This window comes from Setaria italica, chromosome IX, assembly GCF_000263155.2.
Source record: "Setaria italica strain Yugu1 chromosome IX, Setaria_italica_v2.0, whole genome shotgun sequence".
Taxonomy (NCBI): domain Eukaryota; kingdom Viridiplantae; phylum Streptophyta; class Magnoliopsida; order Poales; family Poaceae; genus Setaria; species Setaria italica.
This window is the reverse complement of record NC_028458.1, coordinates 17,399,657-17,422,596: the sequence shown is the minus strand read 5'-3', so window position 1 is coordinate 17,422,596 and position 22,940 is coordinate 17,399,657. Positions and strand designations below refer to the sequence as shown.

General features: G+C 42.5%; 4 protein-coding genes and 1 long non-coding RNA gene across 7 annotated transcripts; 1 reads left to right on the top strand and 4 right to left on the bottom strand.

Annotated features, from left to right (window-relative positions):
* Positions 1–2,624: 2,624 nt before the first annotated feature.
* On the bottom strand, positions 2,625–3,710 carry LOC105913565. Its single transcript, XR_001162953.2, has 2 exons — positions 3,206–3,710; positions 2,625–3,112 (listed from the first exon to the last, which is right to left on the bottom strand). It is a non-coding gene; the product is annotated as an uncharacterized LOC105913565 (long non-coding RNA).
* A 3,446-nt stretch (positions 3,711–7,156) lies between these two features.
* Positions 7,157–11,530, bottom strand: LOC101757680. Its single transcript, XM_004982893.2, has 7 exons — positions 11,227–11,530; positions 10,161–10,310; positions 9,826–10,035; positions 9,067–9,188; positions 8,811–8,974; positions 7,802–7,956; positions 7,157–7,401 (listed from the first exon to the last, which is right to left on the bottom strand). Exons 1-7 carry the CDS (start codon positions 11,410–11,412, stop codon positions 7,303–7,305), a joined length of 1,086 nt encoding a protein of 361 aa, XP_004982950.1. The 5' UTR covers positions 11,413–11,530; the 3' UTR covers positions 7,157–7,302.
* A 637-nt stretch (positions 11,531–12,167) lies between these two features.
* On the top strand, positions 12,168–15,971 carry LOC101756342 (forkhead box protein G1-like). Of its 2 annotated transcripts, none has more exons than XM_004982890.3 (2): positions 12,168–12,650; positions 15,743–15,971. In XM_004982890.3, exon 1 carries the CDS (start codon positions 12,209–12,211, stop codon positions 12,623–12,625), a length of 417 nt encoding a protein of 138 aa, XP_004982947.1. In that variant the 5' UTR covers positions 12,168–12,208; the 3' UTR covers positions 12,626–12,650; positions 15,743–15,971. The 2 variants fall into 2 exon arrangements, with proteins under 2 accessions (XP_004982947.1, XP_004982946.1); XM_004982889.2 differs by lacking the exon at positions 15,743–15,971 and adding an exon at positions 13,525–14,034.
* Positions 13,116–15,933, bottom strand: LOC101757023 (hypersensitive-induced response protein 1). Of its 2 annotated transcripts, XM_012842565.2 has the most exons (5): positions 15,825–15,933; positions 15,008–15,225; positions 14,684–14,804; positions 14,104–14,292; positions 13,116–13,821 (listed from the first exon to the last, which is right to left on the bottom strand). In XM_012842565.2, exons 2-5 carry the CDS (start codon positions 15,215–15,217, stop codon positions 13,457–13,459), a joined length of 885 nt encoding a protein of 294 aa, XP_012698019.1. In that variant the 5' UTR covers positions 15,218–15,225; positions 15,825–15,933; the 3' UTR covers positions 13,116–13,456. The 2 variants fall into 2 exon arrangements, with proteins under 2 accessions (XP_012698019.1, XP_004982948.1); XM_004982891.2 differs by lacking the exon at positions 15,825–15,933 and having other exon boundaries at positions 15,008–15,731.
* A 989-nt stretch (positions 15,972–16,960) lies between the features above and the next one.
* LOC101755938 (WD repeat-containing protein 70) lies at positions 16,961–21,431 on the bottom strand. Its single transcript, XM_004982888.4, has 9 exons — positions 20,851–21,431; positions 20,090–20,302; positions 19,801–20,001; positions 19,514–19,621; positions 19,279–19,416; positions 18,788–19,039; positions 18,374–18,694; positions 17,935–18,242; positions 16,961–17,440 (listed from the first exon to the last, which is right to left on the bottom strand). Exons 1-8 carry the CDS (start codon positions 21,316–21,318, stop codon positions 18,075–18,077), a joined length of 1,869 nt encoding a protein of 622 aa, XP_004982945.1. The 5' UTR covers positions 21,319–21,431; the 3' UTR covers positions 16,961–17,440; positions 17,935–18,074.
* Positions 21,432–22,940: the final 1,509 nt, after the last annotated feature.

Sequence of the window (22,940 nt, the reverse complement as noted above, 5' to 3'; positions counted from 1 at the left end):
TGTGACAATTAAGATTTTTCCTTTTAACTAGTTGTAGTGTTTCGCCATTTTCTCAAGAGTTCACTCCACATTTTGTAAACCTTAGAGGTTTGAAGAAAAATATAGAAAACCGTTGATGTTCCGTTGCCGTTAGGTCGCTAACCTGAATTGACATCACTTATTGGCCCAGCGGATGGACCTTTTTAGTTCAGGAATGATTTTGTTTTTTGAAACGTACCTGTATTAAAACGATAGGAAAACATACAAATACACGCAGCAGTACAGGTACATCCTAGAAAGATGCAGAAAAGTCAAGAACAGCTGTCCCACACATCTTGCACTCAAGGCCCTATAAAAAGGAAAAATTACAAATAGGTCCTCGGGGTCTTCTGTGCTTGCCGCCGTCTTCGCCCGTCTTCCACCTCCGTCGTCGGCCAGGCCAGCTCCAAAGCAGGAAGAGGACGACAAGAAGGCCGAGGCCAGAAGAAGTACCATCGCACAAAGGCTTTGACTCGAGCCGCAATAGAACTTGACGGAGAACTTGACGCACCCCATACTTCTTTGACCATGGGCCTGCACAATTCGCCGGCAAGCGGCGAAGACAACACAGGTCCACCCACCAAGCAACCACCAAACCAACAGCCATCCCTGGTTGAATCGCCGAGCAGCAGACTCCTAAGCAGGAGCCACCAAGATCTGGAAAAGACCCGGCATTGGCAAATCCTCCAGATCCAGAGAGCTCCCTCCTCCCGCGCCCGCCGCCGGCACCGGAGCAGACACCGGCAGAGTGGAAAACGGGCCGGAGAAACTTATTCCACAGGAGCGGCGCCACCTCCACCAAGCCGCCGCCGCTAGGAAAGACAAGCCTCAGCTTCCATGCACCACCGCGAAAGAAGCCAGGCAGACCATCCCACGCCGGCGACGAGGTCACCGACGGGAAGACAACACCGCTCCCACCTAGAATACCTAAAATGGAAAGGAATATATACACCGGCCGCCTCAATCCCCGTTCCTCATCCTCTCTGACTCAGTCGCCCTCTTTTCGCCTCTCCTAGCCGCGGAAGACTCAAGACGAGGCAAAGAAAGACGGAACGGACCGGATGGGTTGATAGTTCAGGAATGATGAATAAAGGAAAAAAAATAAAATTCAGGCGAACCAAAGAATGAACTTTTCAGCAGAGCAACCAAACCATGTTGCGAGAATTTTCTTTATTTATTCTTTTACAATTTTGCATAAATAAATAGACGATCCAAAAATTTGCAGAAATAGACCCCTACCGCCGGATAAAACGGCGGAAACAAGCTACCGCCACACTTTCAAAAAATCATAACTAATTCATATGAACTCAGATGGAGATAAACTCTATATGAACTTTGTAGTTCAAACTTTTTTCATTTGGTATCATCTTGATGCTCAAATAATCGACACAAGTTTCAAATCTAAAATTCAAATTTTAGATCTCAAACTAGGCAGCACAAATTCAAAAAATTATAACTAATTCATATGAACTCGGATAGAGATAAGTTTTATATAAAAATTGTAGATCTCAATGAGATCCACAACTTTATAGTTCAAACTGTTTTTATTTGGTATCATCTTTATGCTCAAATAATCGACACAAGTTCCAAATCTTTGTGCTTAATTTTAGATCTAAAACTTATGTCGATTATTTGAGTACCAAGATGACATTAAATGAAAAATGTTTGAACTTATAGATCTGGTTGAGATCTATAATTTTTATATAAAATTTATCTCTATTCAAGTTTATATGAATTAGTTATGATTTTTTGAAAGTGTATTATTCAGAGGTTGCTTCCGCCATTTAATCCAGTAGGAGTCTATTTCTACACATTTTTGAATCCGCTATTTATTCCTGTGAAATCGTAAAAGAAAAATAAAAAATAAAAAATTCCATGTTGCGATTAGTACTTCGGCCCACACAAGTCACAACATGACGGCCCAATTACTAGGGCCCAGGAAGTAAAAAATGGGCCAGCGGAGCTTTCGGCCTAATAATGTCTGGCACAACCGGAGATGACATGGTTATTAGGTCCTCCCAGCAGAAACTTTATACTCCACATACGAAATGAAGTCCTCTAAAAAAACAACTACGAAATGAACCCAATCTGGTTGTGTGGCTAAATTTTCGCGACAACAAATTCTCGTGATTCTCCAATCATTTTAAATTCACGATTCTACTCCACTTAGTATCACATCATTGCAAATGGAGCCCTTTTGGCCTTTTTTTTTTACGTGGACTAGGGCATTGCCGCATCAGTCAGTTGCAACTGATCGTAAAAGTGAGCGAGTTCGAATCGCCTATACTTGAGGAAATAAATGCCAAGGGACTCCATGAATCGCACCAGCCATAGCGACAACAACAGAAAAAAAAAAACACCGTACCTCGTCTCAGTGAAGAAGCGCGGCAGACTTTCATGTGTCTATTACTCCTTGTAATAATTGGACAAATAACACGAAACATGTAGCGAAGGGAAAGTTGAAATACTCGGAGACCGCAGTTGTGAAACCGAAAGAGCCCCTTCAACTCAAATCTGGCCTTATGAGGCAGAGATGGTATTCCAGGATGAGAATATGAACAAACACTAATTCTCCAATCAAACAAGATGGCATACACGTCAAGAACTAACTACAAAAATGTGAGAATTATTCATCAATCCCTGCATTTCGTTTCCCTCTCACAAGTCACAACTCTTCATTCCTCTCTGTCTCTGTGTTTACATCCTTCACACCAACACACGCGTTATTTCCACACGCACCCAACCATGGCACAACCCAACTCCAGACACACAACAGATCACAAGACACACTCAAGCATACGTTTGAACAAATCGACGTGAGCACACCCGGTCAGACAGTTCAAAGAAAACCACCCCAAAACGAAGAAGGAAAAAAAAAAGGCTATTCCCTTTCCTTCCGTTGTTCAGCCAAGAATGAGACTTGCCTACCGCTGTAGGAAATCCTTCAGGTGATCACCTCGCCGCTCCTCCTGATCGCGCCATCGCCACCCCCTCCCTCCTCCGCATCACCGGCGTCCTCCTGCAGTGCCCCCCAGCACTGCCGCTGTCGATACCGATCGCCACCGCCTCGCCGCGCCATTGACCGGGATCCAAGCTATGGACGGATGGCCACAGATAAGAGGATTTAGAGAGGTGCGTGAGGGCGAAAAGGAGGGGACGGAGTGGATAGTACCAAGTGCCTTTCTACCTCACAAAGGGCACGAGGTGACGGGCGCATCCACTTCACTTCCCATTGGCAGGAAAAGAGGGGAATGTGGGCGGCCAACGAGGGGTGCACCTCAGCAATGGGATTAAACTAATGGCAATGATTAGGCCATGGAGAGAGAAAGGGGGGGTGAACGCTCTTGGAATCTTACACGGACTAAACTAGGCGAGAGGTGTGGGGATCTTGAGGAAATCTCCACCTTTCTATATCACCTCCCACTCTCTCTCTCACGGAATCAAGTATTCACCAATGGCAGCTTCGTCAACATGGGAGAGGAGCGGTGGATCAGATTGCCCATTGCCGCGGCGCGCCCCGGCCCTAGATGACGAGCCATGGGCAACGCCTACCCCTTCGGTTTGATGACTGTTTGGAACGCATGAATTTGATGTGGAAAACAGCGCGAAATCCCCTGAAATCGTTCATTTTGAACTGTCACCTCACCTGTAATTTCTTTTTCCTGGAGAGCTGGTAGGGATCGGCGACTTCAAGCACGTATTGACCTAAAATGCTGCACTCACAAATGAGGTTAGGGGAAAGGCACGTCTCATCGCACCCTTGTTTGGTGCTAGTTAATTAAAGGGTGTCCCGGTCACCAGAAATGGTTGGTGGTGTACGGGAAATATTATTGCCAAGGTGCTGTTGCATCATTAAAATCTTGTGAAGTAACAACAGGGTCTCCGAGTCTCTGTCGGTGAGACGACAGATCCAGTAACAGTATCCTGCAGAGATCGTACGTATGTGCCTTAATAGACTCTCAGGCTTCGTACGACAAAAATTGAAGATGAATGGTAGAATTCATCAGGCTCTTAACAAGGAAAACAAAAGGCCATTAGGCCAGCATGTGCCAACACGAGGACTGAAAATGAAGGCCCAAAACTCTTAGGAGCTGTACAAGAGAGCCACTGTATTGTAGCCCAGTGGCTGTGACTAGCTAAGTCATTTCAAATTTAGGGGCGGAAATGCAGCAGTTGTAAATACTAGAATTGTTATGTATGTCACGGCACATCCGCACATGCCACCTTTAGAACAGTGAAGTGATTCTACTTAAAAGCAACGGCTAATGCATTCTTATCCAGCCCGTTAATCTTTTTGGTTAAAATATAGACAGTGGGACAAAACCAACGGCTTAAAGCAGGAGCTGGGAATCTAGCGTGCAAATATGTGCTGACCAGAGAATCAGCAAACGTAATAAAAAAAAAACGACGCACCGTTAAAGTGCTTCAAATTCATCAGTGTCTACCTCACTGCGTGCGGATGGAGACCGCATCGCTGAAGCCAGTGCGCCAAAGCTGATTCGTAGAATCTTCACTTTTAACTTTCCATCTCGCAACCCTGTCTTTAGAATCTTAAGGATTAAGACTCCGGTAGCATTGACATGGGTTAGTGTCTATATGGCACTTTGGCTAACTGTTTATCTTTAAACTAAAGTTGCGTACTACCTTCAAAGTGGAAAATGACATCTAATTCTTGTGTCTACACCATCGGGTCTAAATGGCCCCGGTCGACCAACTGTACAGTTTTGTGTTATCAACCGTTTTTTATGGTATAGTTTGGCTTAACATGTTTTCCAGCAAAGAACTAACTTGGCTAATTCAGTGCCATTGGGCTTGTTAAATCTACATGGACCATATACACGGATACACCCTATCTTCTAATGTTTGGAGAATCATATCATCTGGCTCTGCCTTCAATTCTGATTCAGTATTTAGCTGCCACTGTTTCTTTTCTGCTCTGAAAGTAGGTTTTTCAAGTTCTTCATCGGTAAAACCTAATTGTGCTAAATCGCATGGGCTTTCACAGTAACTAGGATAAGAATAGTGACCCAACTGGACTCACTTGCATCGGCTAAGCTGACCACTTTTCAGATATTCACACTCGCTGCTGCACCAGCAAGCACCACGAAAGCTTCGTAAAAGCATTGTGTTTCCTTCTCTGAAAGGGAAAACACAGCATTTTTATAAGTGGATGCGACAAACCTCAGCATGCAACCAGGTTGTGCACGCAAGTGTCAGCAGACTGGTTTGCTTCACACCTGTACATGCATGACCAGAAAGCTTGCAAGTCATATGTCACGTTTGGCTCAGATAAATCCATGACCCTATATGAGCTCAGCATTGGATTTGGACCACGAATTGGATGCTACCCTTCGGTTTCAGCCACTGGGAGTGCAGGTATCTGAGTAGATAAGTACATAGCTAAACTGAAGATGGACTGTGACAGGTTTACAGGTTGCTAGTTGCTAGTTTGCTATATGGATAACGCATGAATTCCTCAGTGCGCAAGAGTAACTGGGGTTACCAGGACTAAATCAGCTTTTGTGGCTTGGTGGAAAACAAGTGCATGACTGAGACAGGGTTTCTTTAGAGTATTGAACTTGCAAGCTTGAACCAATTTTTCATCAGAAAATGAAGCATTAATATTTCTCCTTTGGTGTGAATTTGGCAAGTTATTAGTCTGAAATGTTTGCAAACAACAATTCCAACCACTTGGCAATTGCTGAAATCTGTGATGCAAAATATATTTTAACAACTGGACAAAGATTATGCAATATGAAAATATGATAATATTCCTATGCAGCGTACTGTACAGAAACACTGCTAAAAAGAGGCCCCTCAAGATGATGGATCACCATTGTGAAGGGGAAGCAAAGTTGATTGATTACTATATGTGTGGAAGGACAAGTGAAGTGCTCATGGTAGCTAACATTTCCTAGCCAAGGATGTACCTTTTAGCATATTTGTTTAAGCAGGGCCTCTTCCAGATTTCCTTCAGTTTCTTTCCTCCACATGCCAAGTGCTGGAATCGTGGTTCATGTCTGCACGCGAGCACAGCTTTGTCAAATTCAAGTGAGAAAATATAGAAAATGCACCTAAAGCAGGGGGCCCCTTTGGATATCAAGGATTAATGAATCGATGCAAAGTTTTGAGGCTGCTACTTTGGTTTTCTTTGACCCTTTGCTTGCACCAAGAGTCAAGAACTCTACTAACTCTATGGCCAAACAAAAAGCAGAAAATTATTTTCTTAGCCCACCCCCACTTTGTTTGTGCCGTACTAATTTACTTTTCTGCTTTTTGTTTGGCAGCAATTTTTTTTTTTGCATCGAAAGGGTTATCACAGATAGGAAATTCTCAGTGTTTATTTATCATAAACTACATTTAAATTATTAAAACTGGGTACTGAAACTTATCATGACATATACAAATAAAGCCAGTGTTGTGCATATTTCATTAGAACCCAAAAAGTAGGTACCAATTATTGAACATTCATACCTGATGGCTGATGTGACAATTTAAGAACTGGTACGAGTCACAACCTAGGTACAAAGTGAATGAATGACAGGAAACCATTGTTCGGTCGAAGACAAACATCTGAAAAGAACTACCTGTCAATTCAGTAGAAAGACAAAACAATATACAAACTAACTGTCAAGTGCTAAATACCTCCTTTTTTCTGAACTTCACCAGGTATTCTTTCTGACTATTTGCGCCAATCACCAAACCCTGTCGCACCCAACAAAAGGACCAGTGCCAAGTTATACTGTAGTATTATTCTAGTACCTACAGAAGACCTTATTGAAAGATACATGTTCAGTTTCATGACCCCAGCAGGCAGCACCTTCTTTGACCTGCTGCCCTAGCGCTATAAGGACGCCGAACACAAATTAACCATAAGTGCTAGGATGTCCTCAGCGTTTTCTTGGAAAGTGGAACTGGTCATCCAGCCATGTTTATTCCTCTCCCCTTTTTTTCTTTTTTTGAGGGGAGAGAAGTAGGGGAAGCCCCTACTGTGCGTTCCATGTTTATTCTAGAACATGAAACCCTGCATGCCACCCCCACTCCCAGAAATGGGTTTAGACTTGGTGAACCATTGTAGGGTCAAAAAGGAAGCGACAAGCCGATGACGGTAGCTAATTTTCAGATTCAACACAGGATGTAGATTAGAAAACACTCACTATTTATTGATTCTCATGTTTTATTTTATCCAGGTGGATACAATCATTTACACAACGCATGCCTCCAACACACTTCCAAGAGACACATTGGATCACATGCAGAAACAGTTCATCAAGAGTTCACTGTTTATGCAGATCTCCGGGTCAGCTGATCCTTCGACGTGCTCTCAAATATCTTGTCTGCGTTGCCCACCTCAAAACCATCGCGCCTATGGTGTTCTTTCACCTACAAAATTACAAAAAGAGCATTTTGTTTAGCAGATTAGGGTTTTTGATGCAGGTAAAGAGTATAAGCATGAGTTCTTCAGGGAACCAATATACGTAGTACAGGACAACCCAAAAGTTCGATAAAGAGAACAGTGGATAGGAGGGATTGCTGATATTCAGGAGAATTATTTAAGTCGCAGAACTAAAATATTCATATAATAATTATTACCAATAATTTAATATTTCAAAAGAAAACAACATTTATACAGTAACCATGTAGGGCTTGGAGCAAAACATCCCCCATGTTAACTTATCAGCAGGAAACAGAATATTTCACAATCAAAATTCTAAGTGATGCTCTTCAATGTTTGTGTCATGTAACAAAAGAAGGTATGAATCAGTGAGAAAATTATGCAAACCTCTTCATCTTGCAAATCTTTGAACTGTGGTAGCCGTAGGCGTTCAGCAAACTCAATATAGGATCGAGGAATAGACTCAGTTTTTCCATCAGCAAACGTAAACAATGATGAATCAGCTACTGTTGAACTTTGCTGAAGGAGACCATCAGGACTCACTATGATCACATAAAAGGGGGTAAGCATGCAACTTAGCTTCTTTACAAAACATGGAACAATAATAAGAAACATGTACACTTCATGCAAAAAAAATCCAAGATATGCTATGCACTAGGGTTCAAGCGACCAAATCTTAGCCAAAACAGGAACTATTTAAAGCTTTCCAGGGGAAAGAACACAGTAAAATTGCCCACTTGGCTTTTTCAGACTTTGTTTTTCTTTTGAATAATTGAACTATTGGGGATTATATTAGAAGCAAATAGAAGCATTTACATTGAACAGGTTGGTGGCAGAAACACCAATCGGAGTTTTAGCACCTTAGCTGTTGTTTTTTGAACTGATACACATAGTAAAAATAGTACATAGCTCTATATGAATGCCAAATGATTGCAAAGAGGATGGAATGACCATGAGTATTGAGTATATATATTAGGCCAATCAATTCTAGGCCCATATTGGCCCATACATTGTACATCAAGACTAATGGAGACATTGATCTTCCCAGGACTCAGGTCAAGGTAATATGGTAACATAGAAGTTAGCTGCATATGCCTGAAATACCTTGCCTGCAATTGTGGGAAGAGCAGGGTTTTATTTCGACAGGACAGGAGTGCTAATAACTTTCTCTGAATAACATGTGTATTTATTTATCTAAAAACATGTGCACTTCAACATGGTCAAACTACACTACGTAATCAAGTACCAGAGAATGCAGTTATCTGTGACATTGCCAAGCAAAATATGCATTCAATGTTCAGTGTAATCATATAGGGCATATACAAAATTAAAGGTAATATATCAGCATCCACTAACTACTAAATGTAATCTGATGGAACAGATATCAAAAACAGACCTTTCAGAATCCCTCCTTCTGAATTTAACTTGAAACCATTGACCTCCACAAATTTGTTGAACTTATTAATATTTCTGATATCCGACTCTAGGCGATGTGTGGAAATTGTGGCATGATTTAGTGCATAGCCATTAACAAGAGTCCATGCAGCATATTCACTTTCCCTGTTGTCCAAAAACAAGAATGAAGAAAGCACAGATGTCAATAGAATAAGGAAGCAAAAGCAGCATTACTTGCAAGAGCAGCATGTTTGTACCTAGACAAAACCTGAAAATCTGAATAAATGGGCGTCTCCCATGTCAGCTCCCCAGATATACTTGCAAGAGCAGCATGTTTGTTTCCTTTGCCAGAAGTTCTAATGTACTTGTGGATAATTTCCTGTACATAAAAATAACCTGATGAATTTGTTTGGTAAACAAAAGATATCGACATGAGTAAAGGACTAAGGGGTAAACATAAAGAGAGACTTATTAGAAGATACATCCTATCCCCTGCCTGACTAACAGTCACCTAACCCATGTAATAGGTATACATGATTAACAGTCTGATCTCGTAATAGGTATAAAATATATAATGCCTCTATTTCAAAAATCAATCACCTAACCCACGTAGGTACTAAGTACCACCCTTCTGCTATAGCTGCCTAGGCAGATCAGCCTCCTAGCCTGCCTAATCAGAGGTTATGCACTATTTGCGGCACTGCCATCCGTCGGAGATGCAAAAACAAGCAGAAAGGCATGCAACCCAGAAAGCAATTTGGATCCTTCAGAAACCTAGTTACTTCTTAGTGTTGTTTTAATCCTAGACGAATTTGTAATCAATGGGAGTTTTGAGTTACAGTCTTTTACATCATTTATATTTGACTTTTTTTTTACCACCCCTCCTTTCCTCCTCAAGCATGCAATGTCTTTGCGATACATTTCAAATCCTTAATTCAAACTAAACATGAAATGTGCGACTCTTCATTTTGATAATCTATGGATGAAATAAGTGAAGCAGAAAGTCAGGAATTTACCTGGCTTTGAGCACTCAACTCATCCACAAGAAGTTCCGAAATGAATATCCTTGGCAAAGGTCCATAAATACCAGTTCCAGTGCCATCATTGGTGGGAGGGGAAAACCATATTGCTCTAAGCTTTTTTGCTGGAAATCTTAATTCTTCACGAGGTAGATAACCAAAATCAGTGAAAAATTCAGCAAGTGAATTTATACCATAACCATCAACCTGCAGTTGTAACAGATAGATCCATTACTTATATTTACCATAATCAATACTGCACAATTTCACACTATGTAGAAAGCATACAGGGAGACTATATAACTAAATTTACACTAGCACTCAGAACTCACCCCAAATGTCCGGAAAGCAAGGTGATCATAACAAATGTGGTCACCATCATAAGAACGGACAAGCTCCAAAATGGTTTTGGCTGTTGGATTCCTGCTCAAATAAACCTTTTCCATGTTTGAGATAACTGTTCGGAAAAAAGAATCAGCACCCTGAAATACAAGAAAATTAAGAGAATCACTCCATTTTTCCCTCAGAAATTTGGGGGAAATATATTTAATAAAGCAGAACAAAAACAAAATTTGTACAAAAAAGTTGTGTGTTCCATCGTTACAGTATTTAGATCTTCAGCTAGTATTCATGAGCAGCCAACAGAAATTACATCATCTCATGCCTCAGCATGGGTCTACATGAATTTTGCACCCATCAGAGTCAGGAGCCAAGACACTGCCACTACAAAGGTACCAAAAGTAAAAGCCTCAGCTGGAGCATACTTTGCTAACCGCCAATTATTAAGTCCAAAAGGTTTATCTTCGATGACTTTGTGGAGTGTGGACCATTTTTTTTTTCTTGAAGCTGCACTCCGATCAATGGATTATTTCTTTCTTAATGATGCGAATCGATGGAATCATCAAACAAAGCATATGTTTGGACTTCGTCGACTATCCCCCCTCGATGTCTTTCTCTTTCTATGCTACTGATTCATGGTACAACGAAATTGTACCCTCCCAAATTTGAGACCTGAGATCACTGTCCCTCTGACACTAACAAGCTAACAGTAGTGCGTAGCTGCATCAGCAACAGAGTGCAGGCAGAGGTGCTACCAAACGTGGTCCCCGAAAGCACACGACGAACTAAATTACTCATCGGCCAGTGACATCCGTAAGATCAGTATAAAGAGAAAAAGGACTCGAGACTGAGAGGGTGTTTGGATCCTTGGCTAAAGTTTAGCCCGGTCACATCGGAAGTTTGGATGCTAATTAGGAGTATTAATTATTAAACATAGGCTAATGACAAATTGCATAAACTTTAGCTAAGGATCCAAACACCGCCTAAAATACGTCCCTCCCATCCCTTTGCGACGCGAGCAGAAGGAGAGCACGAGCTTACGCGGCGGCGTGTTCGTACCTTGGGAAGCGGGTCGGCGGGGACGGGTGCATGCGCCGCGGCGGCCATGGCAATGCCCCGGTATCCGGGGCCGGCGCGGAGACCGGGGACGCGGAGGGGAGCGGCCGCGGGGGCGCGGAGGTGCAGGCGGTGAAGCGCGGCCGCCGGGGAGCGAGCGGCGGCGAGGATCGCGGTCGCGGCGGACATGGGGAGGCAACGATAGGGAATCGAGAGGCGGAGCAGGGGGGGAAAGCGGAGTTGAGCGGCTCAGCACGACAAGTAAGCGAGCGGAGCGGTGCATGCGCCGACGTGCGGGTGATGACAAGCGGAGCAGGGTGGATTATACACCCTCCTGCCTGTTAACATCGGATGTTTATATATGAGTATTAAATATAATCTAATTATAAAACTAATTGTACAGATGGAGTCTAATTCGCAAAACGAATCTATTAAATCCATTTGATAATATGGTGTTACAGTAACCATTTGCTAATGATGGATTAATTAGGTTTAATAGGTTCGTCTCGCGAATTGGTATAGAGATTATGCAATTAGTTTTATAATTAGCTCATATTTAGTCCTCCTAATTAGCGTTTGAACCTTCCTCCTAAAATTTATCACTTTGTATGAACACCTTCTTAATCGTGCCCGGGAAGGAAGCTATGGAGATGAAGATGCGGACGGCGGGTTGACGTGGAAAGAGGTTAGAGTTGCGAGTGGACTTGTCCTACTCCGTCCTCCGTCCGATGGAGGAAGGAGATCAGGTCAGAAAGGTCTAGAAGTGGGCCTGCTCAAATCCTCCAAGGTTGTTTTTACGGGACCACGGCGGCGAATGTCCACATGGTGTTCGGTTAGAAATGGGCTTTCAGTCTTTCACATGCTTCGTCAAGCAAGGCCTACTGGGCCATGGAATCCCCATCCTAAATTAATTAGTCCACGCATCTGGGTAATAAAAGAAAAAAACCGCGCCAATGCGAGCAGCGGCGGCCTTTCCCGCGAAGCCATGGCGGACGCGCCGCCGCTGCCCTCACCCCCACCGGCGCCCGCCGGCGACGGCGATCCCTCCACCTCCTCGGTCCCCGCGTCCGTCCCTCGCGCGCTCCCCTCCACGCTGCTCCACGTCTCCCCGCCTCCTTCCAGCGGGAGGGCCCGGGCCGCGCGCGGCGACAGGACGGTGGCGAGCGGCGGGCGAGGCGGTGGCGGGAGGAGGAATGCCGTAGCGCAGGCTCCGGCGTCTGACGGGGCACGAGGGAGGGGGCAAGACCGGCTCGCCGAGGCGGTGAGGGTGGTCGGGAGGGACGTGGAGGCGGGGGTGGCGGCCGCCGACATCCTGGAGCTGGCCATGGCGAAGGGACCCATGTTCGCGTGGCTGAGCTACTGGCCGGAGGAAGGTTTCTCCAAGAAAGACCACCCCTACTAACGCACGGCGCGTTTCCTCTGCTCAGGTACGAAGGAATTGTTGATGGGTTCGCGTGGGATTGCAATTTGCAAAGGCAGGGTAGATTTTTAATGACTAGTAGCTTTATTTTTACCTAATTGGTTCAGTACAGGGAGATGGTAGTGCCGCTAAATTATAGCTCTGACTAGTATGTTATTGGAAGAAATGTTGCCAACTTCAAGCTCTGAATAGAGAATTTGACTTGTTTCATGTAAAGCTATCCTGAGCGTGTGAAATGTTGAAATGAAATGGAAAAAATTTGAGGTGCCAATATTTCAATCTCCAGGTTTTGATAACCTGAGAATACCAAACTGGCTAAATGGAAATGTTTTCATGCACAATGCAGTGCCATTTGATTGATGTGGTTGATCTAATTTACTTAGTTGTAACCCTCGGTTTCCTATTTGGCTTAATAATGCAAATTTTGCTTGCCGGTGCAGCTATCTGGCAAAATATGATAAGATTAGATGTGTAACCTTGCAAATTGACTACTCAAGTCTCTGAAATCAAAGCTGTGTATCGAAGTTACAAAAGATACGACAACATTATATTTTAGAGCTCTCGTATGCCCACACATTCACACCACAATAATTAACTAGATTCTTGTAAGGTGCTCACACTTCATTCTTTATATGAGGCATCTGTACACAGAACACCTATTCTATAAGCACAAACTATACAAGCTTGATACTTTAACAATCTCACACTATATTCTCAAGGCATGTAAAAGCCCACTCAATTATGACAAAGTAGCAGGAAAACTTGCCAATCTAGATTCATGTTTAATGGAATTTTCGCTTTCAATGCAATCTATCACTTTGCCTGCTGAGTAGATGCCTGAAGAAATCCATCACGAATCTGACTGGCAATATCTGCAACAGCACCAGGACCATGTGGGAGGAAAACTGCAGAAGATTTGGATGCTGCTCCGATCTCTTTCATGGTGTCAAAGTACTGCGTGAGCAGAACTAAATCCATCACATCCTTAGCTGAAGTCCCAGGCACATTGCCACTAAAGCCAAGCACGCTATCTCTTAGCCCATCAACTATGGCTTGACGCTGCCTTGCAATGCCAAGGCCAGAGAGATACTTGGCTTCGGCCTCACCCTCAGCCCTTTTGATCTGAATGATCTTCTCTGCCTCTGCCTTCTCATTTGCTGCGACACGGAGTCTTGCAGCTGAAAAAAAATGACGAGAAAAAGGTGGTTAGTACTAAACACTGGATTGCAGTATATTACTGTGATGTCAAGTGAGTGATATGTTTCTCTTTACAGAACCAAACTTAGGATTTTAGATGGATTACTGATTGATATACTGAAATTAACATAATCTCTACTAACTCTTCAGATTAAATCGTACTAAGAGTCAATAGAAAATTTTCTTTAAGGTCATTTGCGAATTCTATGAGTACATTCATCATAGCCCAAAAGCAAGATTCACCAATGTAGATGGACACATACCAGCATTAATTTCATTCATAGCCCTTTTAACTTTCTCATCTGGTTCTATATCAACAATGAGTGTCTGCACAATCTCATAACCATAAGCAGACATTGCCTTCTCAAGCTCCTCCTCCACAGCTTTTGCTATTTCATTCTTTTGCTCAAAAGCATCATCCAGTTCTAGTTTGGGAACACTTGCCCTTATAACTGTAAGAAAGAGACCATGTGAGATTCAATTGGATATGTCTTGTTATTATATTATAGAACATCTGAGCATTTAGTTAAACTTTTGTATATGTCCTTATAAAAAACTTCATCTTTAGCATTGTCAACTCCAATTATTATCTGGATCCTTGACCCCAGTTTAGTTTTTTTTTTCATTAAGGGGGTAAAGGAGTGTAGTTATGATTATAACAGTGTTTTGATCCTATAAATGCTGTAAAAGATGTGAAGGGTTTCAAATGAGTTGTATTTCATAGGATAAAATGGTCAAAACTGCAATTCTATTGAACAATGTCCACTACTTTGATTTTGTATCCCCACACAGGGGCAGTTTGGACAACTATTTGAAATGGAGCACACTAGAAATTAGCCTTACCATCAAAGACATATGATTGAATTTGAGCTTTCGGGTTGCTGAGCTTGTAGTATGCATCACTTGCTTTGTCTTCCATTGCTCGGTATTGAATGGATGCAACAACAGTAACAAAAACATTATCCTGTGAGAGGATACATATATAAAAATAAGTTCAGAAATTGTATTCAGAAACAATGGTAAATAAGTGGAGCAGAAGATCAGAATAATCCTATCTGAAAATAGTTGGTAAAATCTAATAGGTATCATAACAATTAACAAATCTCTATGATGAACATGGAAGCTGAATCTGACTTGTGAGATGTCAAAAGTTAGATATCACAGTACCTTTGTCTTTGTCTCACAGCGGACATCAAGCTGCCTAAGCCTTAGTGTGAGCTGACCAGTGACTCGGTTTCCAATGATCCATGGCATAAAATGGCATCCAGGATTGAGGACTTCCTCAAACTTCCCAAATCTCTCTTTGATGCCTACTGTTGACTGGTTCACCTGTACAAAGCAGAAGAACCTGCCGATTGCTGCCGGTAGTTTCCCCATTCTAATATCTGTCTTGAAACAGTGAGGATATATGAATCAATCTTATTGAGAACTTTATTACAGAACATAATATTGCCAGTTACTTTTTTCCCATTTTAGTTATTGTGGAGTTTTTGGATTGTACAGGAAAACTAACTACACATAGGTAACCTGAAGGCTGAGCATGCTAGCAACACAACTTTTCTGAAATATGGTTTTTTAAAATGTCGAAATATGTATGTTTTTTTTAAATTGTCAAATACGTTATGAATCATTCCTTGCAATATTTTCACTTGTTTTTCTGGATGTATCCTCTGCACTTGGTGATCTGTAGAAACCTAAGGTTTGTATGCCATTGTTCACAAAATGGCATACCCTCTTCTTACTACTGATGTAGCAGTTTCCCCCCTCGGTGTGGTTGGGATAAAAGACCTAGTTTTTCTCTCTGTTTTCACTGTACCTGTAAGTTTTGGTTTTCTACGAGTTGAAACTTCCAACTATCTACGCTTGAAGAAAAAATGGCATCTCAGAGAACACTTTGTGCAGGAGGAGAAAAGCTCCCATAGGACAGGGTTTATCTTCATCAAACATCAGACATAATTGAGGGGAAGGAGAACAGTTAACTTACATTACTCTGTTTTGATCTTTGAGCAACGGAGCAACAAACGTTGCTGAAGATTTTTGATATTGTAACTTATGAAGATGGCTCCGATTGTTGACGAATATATGGATTAATTGAGTTCTGTGTTTGAGCTATGTAGGATGGCTGTCCTTTTATACTCAACTTGTCCCAATTGCAAAGCAAGAAGTTTTATATCCAGGTCAAGGTCTGCATTTCTGTATCATTCCCTTGTTATGACCATTCTGTCCACAGCGCAGGGAGAAAATTGTCAGGGGTTATTTTGATGGTTGGATATCTTCAAGAAACCCGTCATCCAATACAACGGCTGGTACAGTCAGCTCCCTAATCATATCCATTACATTACATTATTCATGTATTCTTTTCACATACATTCTCCATAGAGAATGCGGTTCTTTAAATACAGTACGTTGTTTTTGCATTCCTTCTTTGTCAACAGCAACTTTCATATTTCAAACTGAATCGTCTGTCGCTGTTAGTGGTTAAACAACTCTTATGCGTGACTGGCATGGCAAGGCAGTTTAATTGTCATCATGTCTTATTCAGTTTCGAAATGGGCAGACTTCCCAGAGCTGCTGGTTTCCGCGTCGGCGTTTGCTGCCTAATTTCTTGTGGAAGGGACAGGAAATTCCTTCGTTGGAGCCTGTGCTGGTGTCAAAGCCTCATCGAAGTTGACAAGATGGTGGGCGATGCGATCAAGGCAAATTGTAAGAATCCGCCTCGGTAATTACATCCCCATCCATAGTCGTCTGCGTCGAGTGCAGAGAAATTCTGTGGAACTAGTTATCGTCGGCGTAAGTGCAGTCTAAGACATGAAACTCTGCTGTTTCTTCGATCCACAAGACTTGTCACAACATTCGTAGTTGTAGCAACGGATAAGATCTGACGTGACTATGGTTCAGGAAGAGTCAAATCGTTAGGTTCTGATTAGGCAGATGGTTTAGCTGTATGAATTGAAACTGTTTCGGAGGCACACAACATAGCTGGACCAAGGTGAGACTCGGATTCACAGGCTCGCACCCATCAACCTCCCGGCGGCAGCCTGACGGCGTGCATGCCCACCGTGCGCGGCATTGCACTCAATTATGCCGTCAACTCAAGATCATAACAGATGACAGCAAAAATTAAGGGGAAAAAACTTAATACATAACAGATGACCGCTGACAAGATTACCAGCAACATGCCACAGCGGGTGTGCCAGCGTTTCTCAAGTTGCAGCACTGGCAAAAAAAAAACCAGATAAATGCTAATGGGAAAGAAATACTGTTTTCTGTTAAAAGAAAAAAAAGATAACCAATACATCATGCTACAAAGTGGAAACTGGCTAAACGTTGGCTGCATTCCACACAACAGTTACGTTGGGGATTGGGGTAACGCTTCCCAATTCCCAAATACAGACAAGACTATGATTAAGAGTGCATGGGTAGAGCATGAGCAAAATGCGCTGCAGGGGCCATATAATGCCACAACATGAATGTGCTGAGATATGCTTAAGTTGCCGCAACTGATGCCAATGCCACATTGTATTCCTTGTTCCCGTGCGGATGACTCTTCCATGAGATTGCAAAGAGAAACAGTGAATCTCCCTCCCCCAGAAGTTAATTCTGCAAAGTGACAATGCAGGGCATCAAAGATGATATACTAATCTTGAAGATAAATGGGGTTTCTGCTCCCACATGTTCTGGCGAGTAGCGACTAATGAGAGAATAGACTGCAGAATATTGTTATACCCTAATGACTTATTGATTGCAAAGATGCATTCATACCAATGAGCTTATGGTAAATAAAAGAAATGTTATTTAACAATGATATTTTTATGAAGACACGCAAGTCAGAACCATATTATCCAGATCTTGAACTAGTTGGGTACAACATCCAATAAACTAAAGAGGTTATAGTGGTGAACTGTTATAATAACTAAATCTTATCCATTTTTCAATGATGAGTGGGCGGAACTCCTAAGTCCTACCATCCATTCTGAAAATTAAACATAGTGCTGAAACGACTTGTGGTACCTTTTTTTTTTGAGAACTGTACAGCGGAGGAAGCCCCCACTGTGATAAAATAAATTAAAAAGGAAGAAGAAACTTTGTGGTACCTTTTTGTCTTCAAGATTCTTATAGATGTTCTTTTGTTTCTCCATTGTTAAGAAACATGTTACAGGACTTATGCAATAAGTCAACAGCTGTCAGAAAATAGAATACATGTGTATGCTAGCTTAGGTAACAAGACACAGGGTTATTTCCCTTCATTGTCTGAATCAGACTCTGCAAACACAGGTTTTGGCTGGGTTTGAGAATAAGCTGGCGCAATAAACTTTGGATCTTTCTCTGCAGCATCAGCATATTTCAAAATTGCTTCTCTTGGATCCTCATCCATCCAGGTCTCCTTAATTAAACCACCTTCCTGTATAACACATAAATAGGGCAAAATATGTGGTGTTGGTTGAAGGTGAGACATACATTTAAAAAAAGAACCTTGAAACAACCTAAGTCCATCATACATACAAAACACAAGGAGAAATTATGTATGTGTACCTTCAAGAGGTACTGTGTCAGTAAGCTGCCTTTTGTAGTTCCAACTCTTCCACCATAACCTGGGCCATTAACAGGTGCTTCTGGTTTGTGTGATTTGAGAGGGTCTTTCAGTATCTTCTCTCTTTGACGCTTACGACTTGGTTGATCTCTGAAAAGTGGTAATGAATGTGGATTGTGTATGACAGGTTGCACCTCAAAGTCATCAACAGACTTTTTCCTTGGTGCCCGTCCAACACATACAAGAGCACCTCTCTGACTAATAGAAGGATCATAAAGGATATGAGTCCCGCCTTCTTTCTTGTCCCCAACTGTAGCAAACACCTAAAGGAAAAACAAAGAAGTTTAATAATATCCATTAAAATGGAAGTATTCACCAGTTGAAATTCATTGAGTACTAGGGGGGCCCGGGGAAACCTGGTTGATCCTTGGATGCCATAGGCACCTTATCACACTGTAATGTGGTGAAATCCCCACCCTTGATACAAGCTCAAGTTTCTTTCTATCAAAGAAACAGAGTAGTCCCCCATTGTCGCCATCCTTTTCAATTGAGGTTCCTGTAAAAATAAGTTGCTCATCTGGACTAAAGGCTGCATTTGTCTCAGCATAGTGATTTGGCAAATCTTCAAACACTTTCAAAGGAGTTTTCATTCTTCTCAGATCCCATATCTGCATATGCCAATGTAGTATCCCAATTAGATATCATGCAATAGAAAAAAAGAAGGAAGAATAAGGCAAATGCTACAGTACAACTACACCAAACAGAACAAAAATATCTAACCCCAACCAGACAAACCACCAAGTTGCAAGTTCAATAATAATCATGAATGGTTAACATCCCTTCAAAAACAAGTTAAAAGTCAATATAAGTTTTGGAGTTTTCAATCTTCAAGGGTCAGGTAAATTACCTTCAAAGTACTATCCATACTTCTTGACAGAAGAATCTGTCCATCTGTTGAAAATTTAACTCCAGTAATATCCTCTGTATGTGTTTTCTCAACATGGATATCTGGTCTGCTACCCCATCCAGTTTTTATAGTCCAGAGCTACAGAGGATACAGTATGTAGGTCAGAGAACATTTCAACAAACAATTTTACTGAACTTCAAAGTGAAAATAAGGATTCTACAGAAAATATATATACCTGTATCGAACCATCTCCTATGCCACCCACAATCCGTTTTCCTTCATGGTCCCATGCACATGATGTAACAGGAATTCGCATTGGTCTTACTAGCTTAGGTTTAATGACCTGTTCATAAAGTAATCACCAAGCTTCAGCTATCCACATTTCAGATGATAAAAGTTTTGAATAACGATGAATTCTGAGCAACCAGATAGTAAACTAAACCAATATTTCCAAGGGTCTCCTGATATAATTTTAGATACAATCAATTACTATCTGGCAAATAGAAATAAAGATCAAAATACCTGCTTTTGACTTTTAAAGTCTGAAACATCCCAGAGACGTATGGATCCATCTTCAGATGAGGTCAATATAGTCTCTTTTGACTTTGGATTCCACTCACCACCTGTCAGCCCAGAAATGTGACCTTTTGTATTCTTCAGATCACGAATATACATATCACCCTTAACAAACTCGCCGAGCGTAAGCCCATCACGGTCATAAATCTGATAAAGCATAAGCGTAAATAACAACATTTCAGCTATAGTCGTGAAAGTATTGGGAGATTCTGAAAGGCTACAAAAGAAAGAATACCTTGGCCTGCGCTGAACCAGTAATGCATAAGAATCGATCGGATGTTGGACTCCAACTTAGGCTACGGACTTGATGGCCCTCAAAGGGTTCCAATTGTCTGAATGATTGCAGCTTGGAATTCATACCCTGGAAATCGTACATGCGCACTGTATAATCATAGCTACCAGAGAGCACTCTGGATCCTGTATGGTCAACGGCAAGGGCTGAGACAACCTGGACAGAAATGATGTGATTATTAACCAGTAAAATGCATGTACTGGAAACTATAGCAACATGGTTAGAATGTGTAGCAAATTAGCATTTCATGAATAAAAAATACGGTAATTTGTTTGTGTAACTGAAAATCAGTTCATCAGCTTCAATTAGAGCACCAAAATTGACATTTTGCTAAAAGTTTAGGCATTCAAAGTTGAAACCCATTTTTACCATCAAATCGCACTACTTCTCAAGATATTAAGATAACCAACAGTTAATACTCATTTGGCATTTCACTATATTATATGGTTTAAACCAACTTTAACACCATCAACAATCGATCTGCCTCCTTTGGGGTGTGTCCTAGAATAAAGCCGTAGTCAGCAAACAGCATGGAAACGTTGATGATTTGTCTCTTGAAATCAACTTAATCCAGCTACATTATCTCAGAAAAGAAAATGGCACCCTAAAGCAATCGAGCTAATCTAAGATACAAGGTCACGTCAGTACAGCAACAATTAAGAAAACCAAATAAACGAGGGCAGAAGCACATTGCTCGCAGTTACCTTGGTGTGCCCCCGCAGAACAATTTCATTGCTGAGAGGGATCCGATTGAACCCACCATCGCCATCATCCTCCATGTCGTCGTCGTCGTCCTCATCCTCCTCCTCGTCGTCCTCCGCTGGCGGAGGCCGAGGCGGCCCAATCATGCCGCCGCCCTCGTCGTGCTCCCCCTCGCCGTGAGCGGAGGCCGGCGGGGGCCGAGGCGGCCCGATCATGCCGCCGCCGTCCTCGTCGTCGTCCTCCCCCGCGGGCGCCGGCGGCGGCCGAGGGGGTCCAATCACGGCGCCGCCGTCGTCGTCAGCGGCGGTGGAGGCGGAGGGCTTGGGGTTACTAGGGTTTTGGGGCTTGCGGAGGGTGGAGGAGTGGGCAGCGGAGGAGGCCGCGGAGCTGGGTCGCGCGGGGGCCTTGCCGAAGGAGAGCGGGAAGAAGGCTCGCATCGCCTCCTCGTCCATCTCGCCGCCGTCCGCCATGGGCACGCACTCGCCGCCGGCGAGGTCGGGATGGGTGCTAAGCCGCGCAAGGTTTCCCGAGTGGGTCCGGTCGGGTGCGTCTGCCGGCTCAAGGGAAGGTGCGGGACCGTCCGTGTCCTTCCGAAACCGGTCGAATCGATCGGTGCCCGTAAGCCGTAAAGCCGGTTCCAGCGACTCAGGCTGCGCTTGCTCGCTAGATTTTTAGAGCTCGTTTGAAATTCAAATCAAACTATCAAAATTACCTGTACGTCACAGCGGCATAACAAATCAAACAACTTCACGTGCATATAGTTCATATAATAATTGCGAAGTAGAGACAAATAACATAGATAATTGATACTATGGGGGTGTTTGGGAGCACTCCACTCCACGAAAAATTGCTTCACTCCACCAACTCCGAAAATTTCACAGCGAAACGCGTCTAGCTCCAGCAACTCCAGCTCCAGAAAAAAGGTGGAGCAAGGGGTAGATCCACGTTTTTTGTGGAGTACCTCAAGAGGTGCTCCAAAAACCCACTTTACAGACCTCCTCGTGGAGTTGGTGGGTATTTACCCACCATTGCCACTCGTTACACAAGTTACCGATTCGCGAAACAAAAAAAAGCCTCCCGTCCCTGCCTGCCGTGCCCGCCCCCGCCCGCCGCCCCCCGCGCCGCCCGCCGCGCGGCCACCCCGGCCGCGCGCCCGCCCCTGCTCGCACGGGAATAATGGAGAAGAAAGGGAGAACTAAAGAGACTGACAAGTGGGATCCATTCACATGGGTATAATGGACTTTACACAGCAAGATCTTCTATTTTTGGAGCTGGATCTATGCATTTTGCCAAACATGTGGAAAGCTCTGATATTTTTTGGAGTTGGTGGAGTGGAGCTGTAATGTGGTGGAGTTGATGGAATGGAGCTCAAAAATTTTGAGTGGAGTGCTCCCAAACACCCTCTATATGTGTGCAAATAAAATAAGATACTCGTCAAAATTCTAATAATTAGATTCGGGGAAATATGGATAAATAAGATGAACCCCATAGTTAAGAGTGCTAATAATGACAAGCACACCATCATCGCCCAACTCAAACGTTTTACAGCCATGTCTAACCAAACATTTTGAGTTTAATGCATGTACTGCTAATAGTTGATTATTAACCATTTGAATTATGGGATAAGGAGATTTGAACAATTTTCCTTTTTTTAGACTTACGTTAGTTCTTAGTACCTTCCCATTCCGTCCACTTAGTCCTTTTTACCTTCCCATTCCGTCCAACAAATTTTTAGACAGTTTGTGACATTAATTGGAGAAAACTTGTTTTCAAGGGCATGGACAGTGTTAAGTGTCCCCCCACCACACACACCAAATTATATAAATATAGTCTATTTAATTTTGTAGTAAGTTATACTTCTATAACTTTGATCAAATTTATAGGAATATATATTAATATGTAATACTAGATAGATTCACTTTTTAAGACATATTCATGTTATATTTTCATGAATTTGCTTTGATGTAACAGATGTTGGTGTATTTTTTATAGACTTGATTCGAAATTAGAAAAATAATTACTTAGGATCAAACTAAAACAACCTACATTTTGAAACGGATTTAACCAAATTGAGTGGCCCCTGTGTCATGCT

What these genes read in the sequence shown, in the direction of transcription:
- LOC101757680 (XM_004982893.2), bottom strand. Translation starts at nt 11,412, where the DNA reads ATGTCCGCCGCGACCGCGATCCTCGCCGCCGCTCGCTCCCCGGCGGCC. An exon ending in CCGCCGACCCGCTTCCCAAG is followed by an intron (nt 10,311 to 11,226) that starts GTACGAACACGC and finishes CTTGTATTTCAG; the next exon opens with GGTGCTGATTCTTTTTTCCG. An exon ending in AAGATTTGCAAGATGAAGAG is followed by an intron (nt 7,402 to 7,801) that starts GTTTGCATAATT and finishes GTAATTTTGTAG; the next exon opens with GTGAAAGAACACCATAGGCG.
- LOC101756342 (XM_004982890.3), top strand. Translation starts at nt 12,209, where the DNA reads ATGGCGGACGCGCCGCCGCTGCCCTCACCCCCACCGGCGCCCGCCGGC.
- LOC101757023 (XM_012842565.2), bottom strand. Translation starts at nt 15,217, where the DNA reads ATGGGGAAACTACCGGCAGCAATCGGCAGGTTCTTCTGCTTTGTACAG. An exon ending in GCTGTGAGACAAAGACAAAG is followed by an intron (nt 14,805 to 15,007) that starts GTACTGTGATAT and finishes ATCCTCTCACAG; the next exon opens with GATAATGTTTTTGTTACTGT. An exon ending in TATGAATGAAATTAATGCTG is followed by an intron (nt 13,822 to 14,103) that starts GTATGTGTCCAT and finishes ATTTTTTTTCAG; the next exon opens with CTGCAAGACTCCGTGTCGCA.
- LOC101755938 (XM_004982888.4), bottom strand. Translation starts at nt 21,318, where the DNA reads ATGGCGGACGGCGGCGAGATGGACGAGGAGGCGATGCGAGCCTTCTTC. An exon ending in ACTTTAAAAGTCAAAAGCAG is followed by an intron (nt 19,622 to 19,800) that starts GTATTTTGATCT and finishes CTTTATGAACAG; the next exon opens with GTCATTAAACCTAAGCTAGT. An exon ending in TAGGAGATGGTTCGATACAG is followed by an intron (nt 19,417 to 19,513) that starts GTATATATATTT and finishes TATCCTCTGTAG; the next exon opens with CTCTGGACTATAAAAACTGG.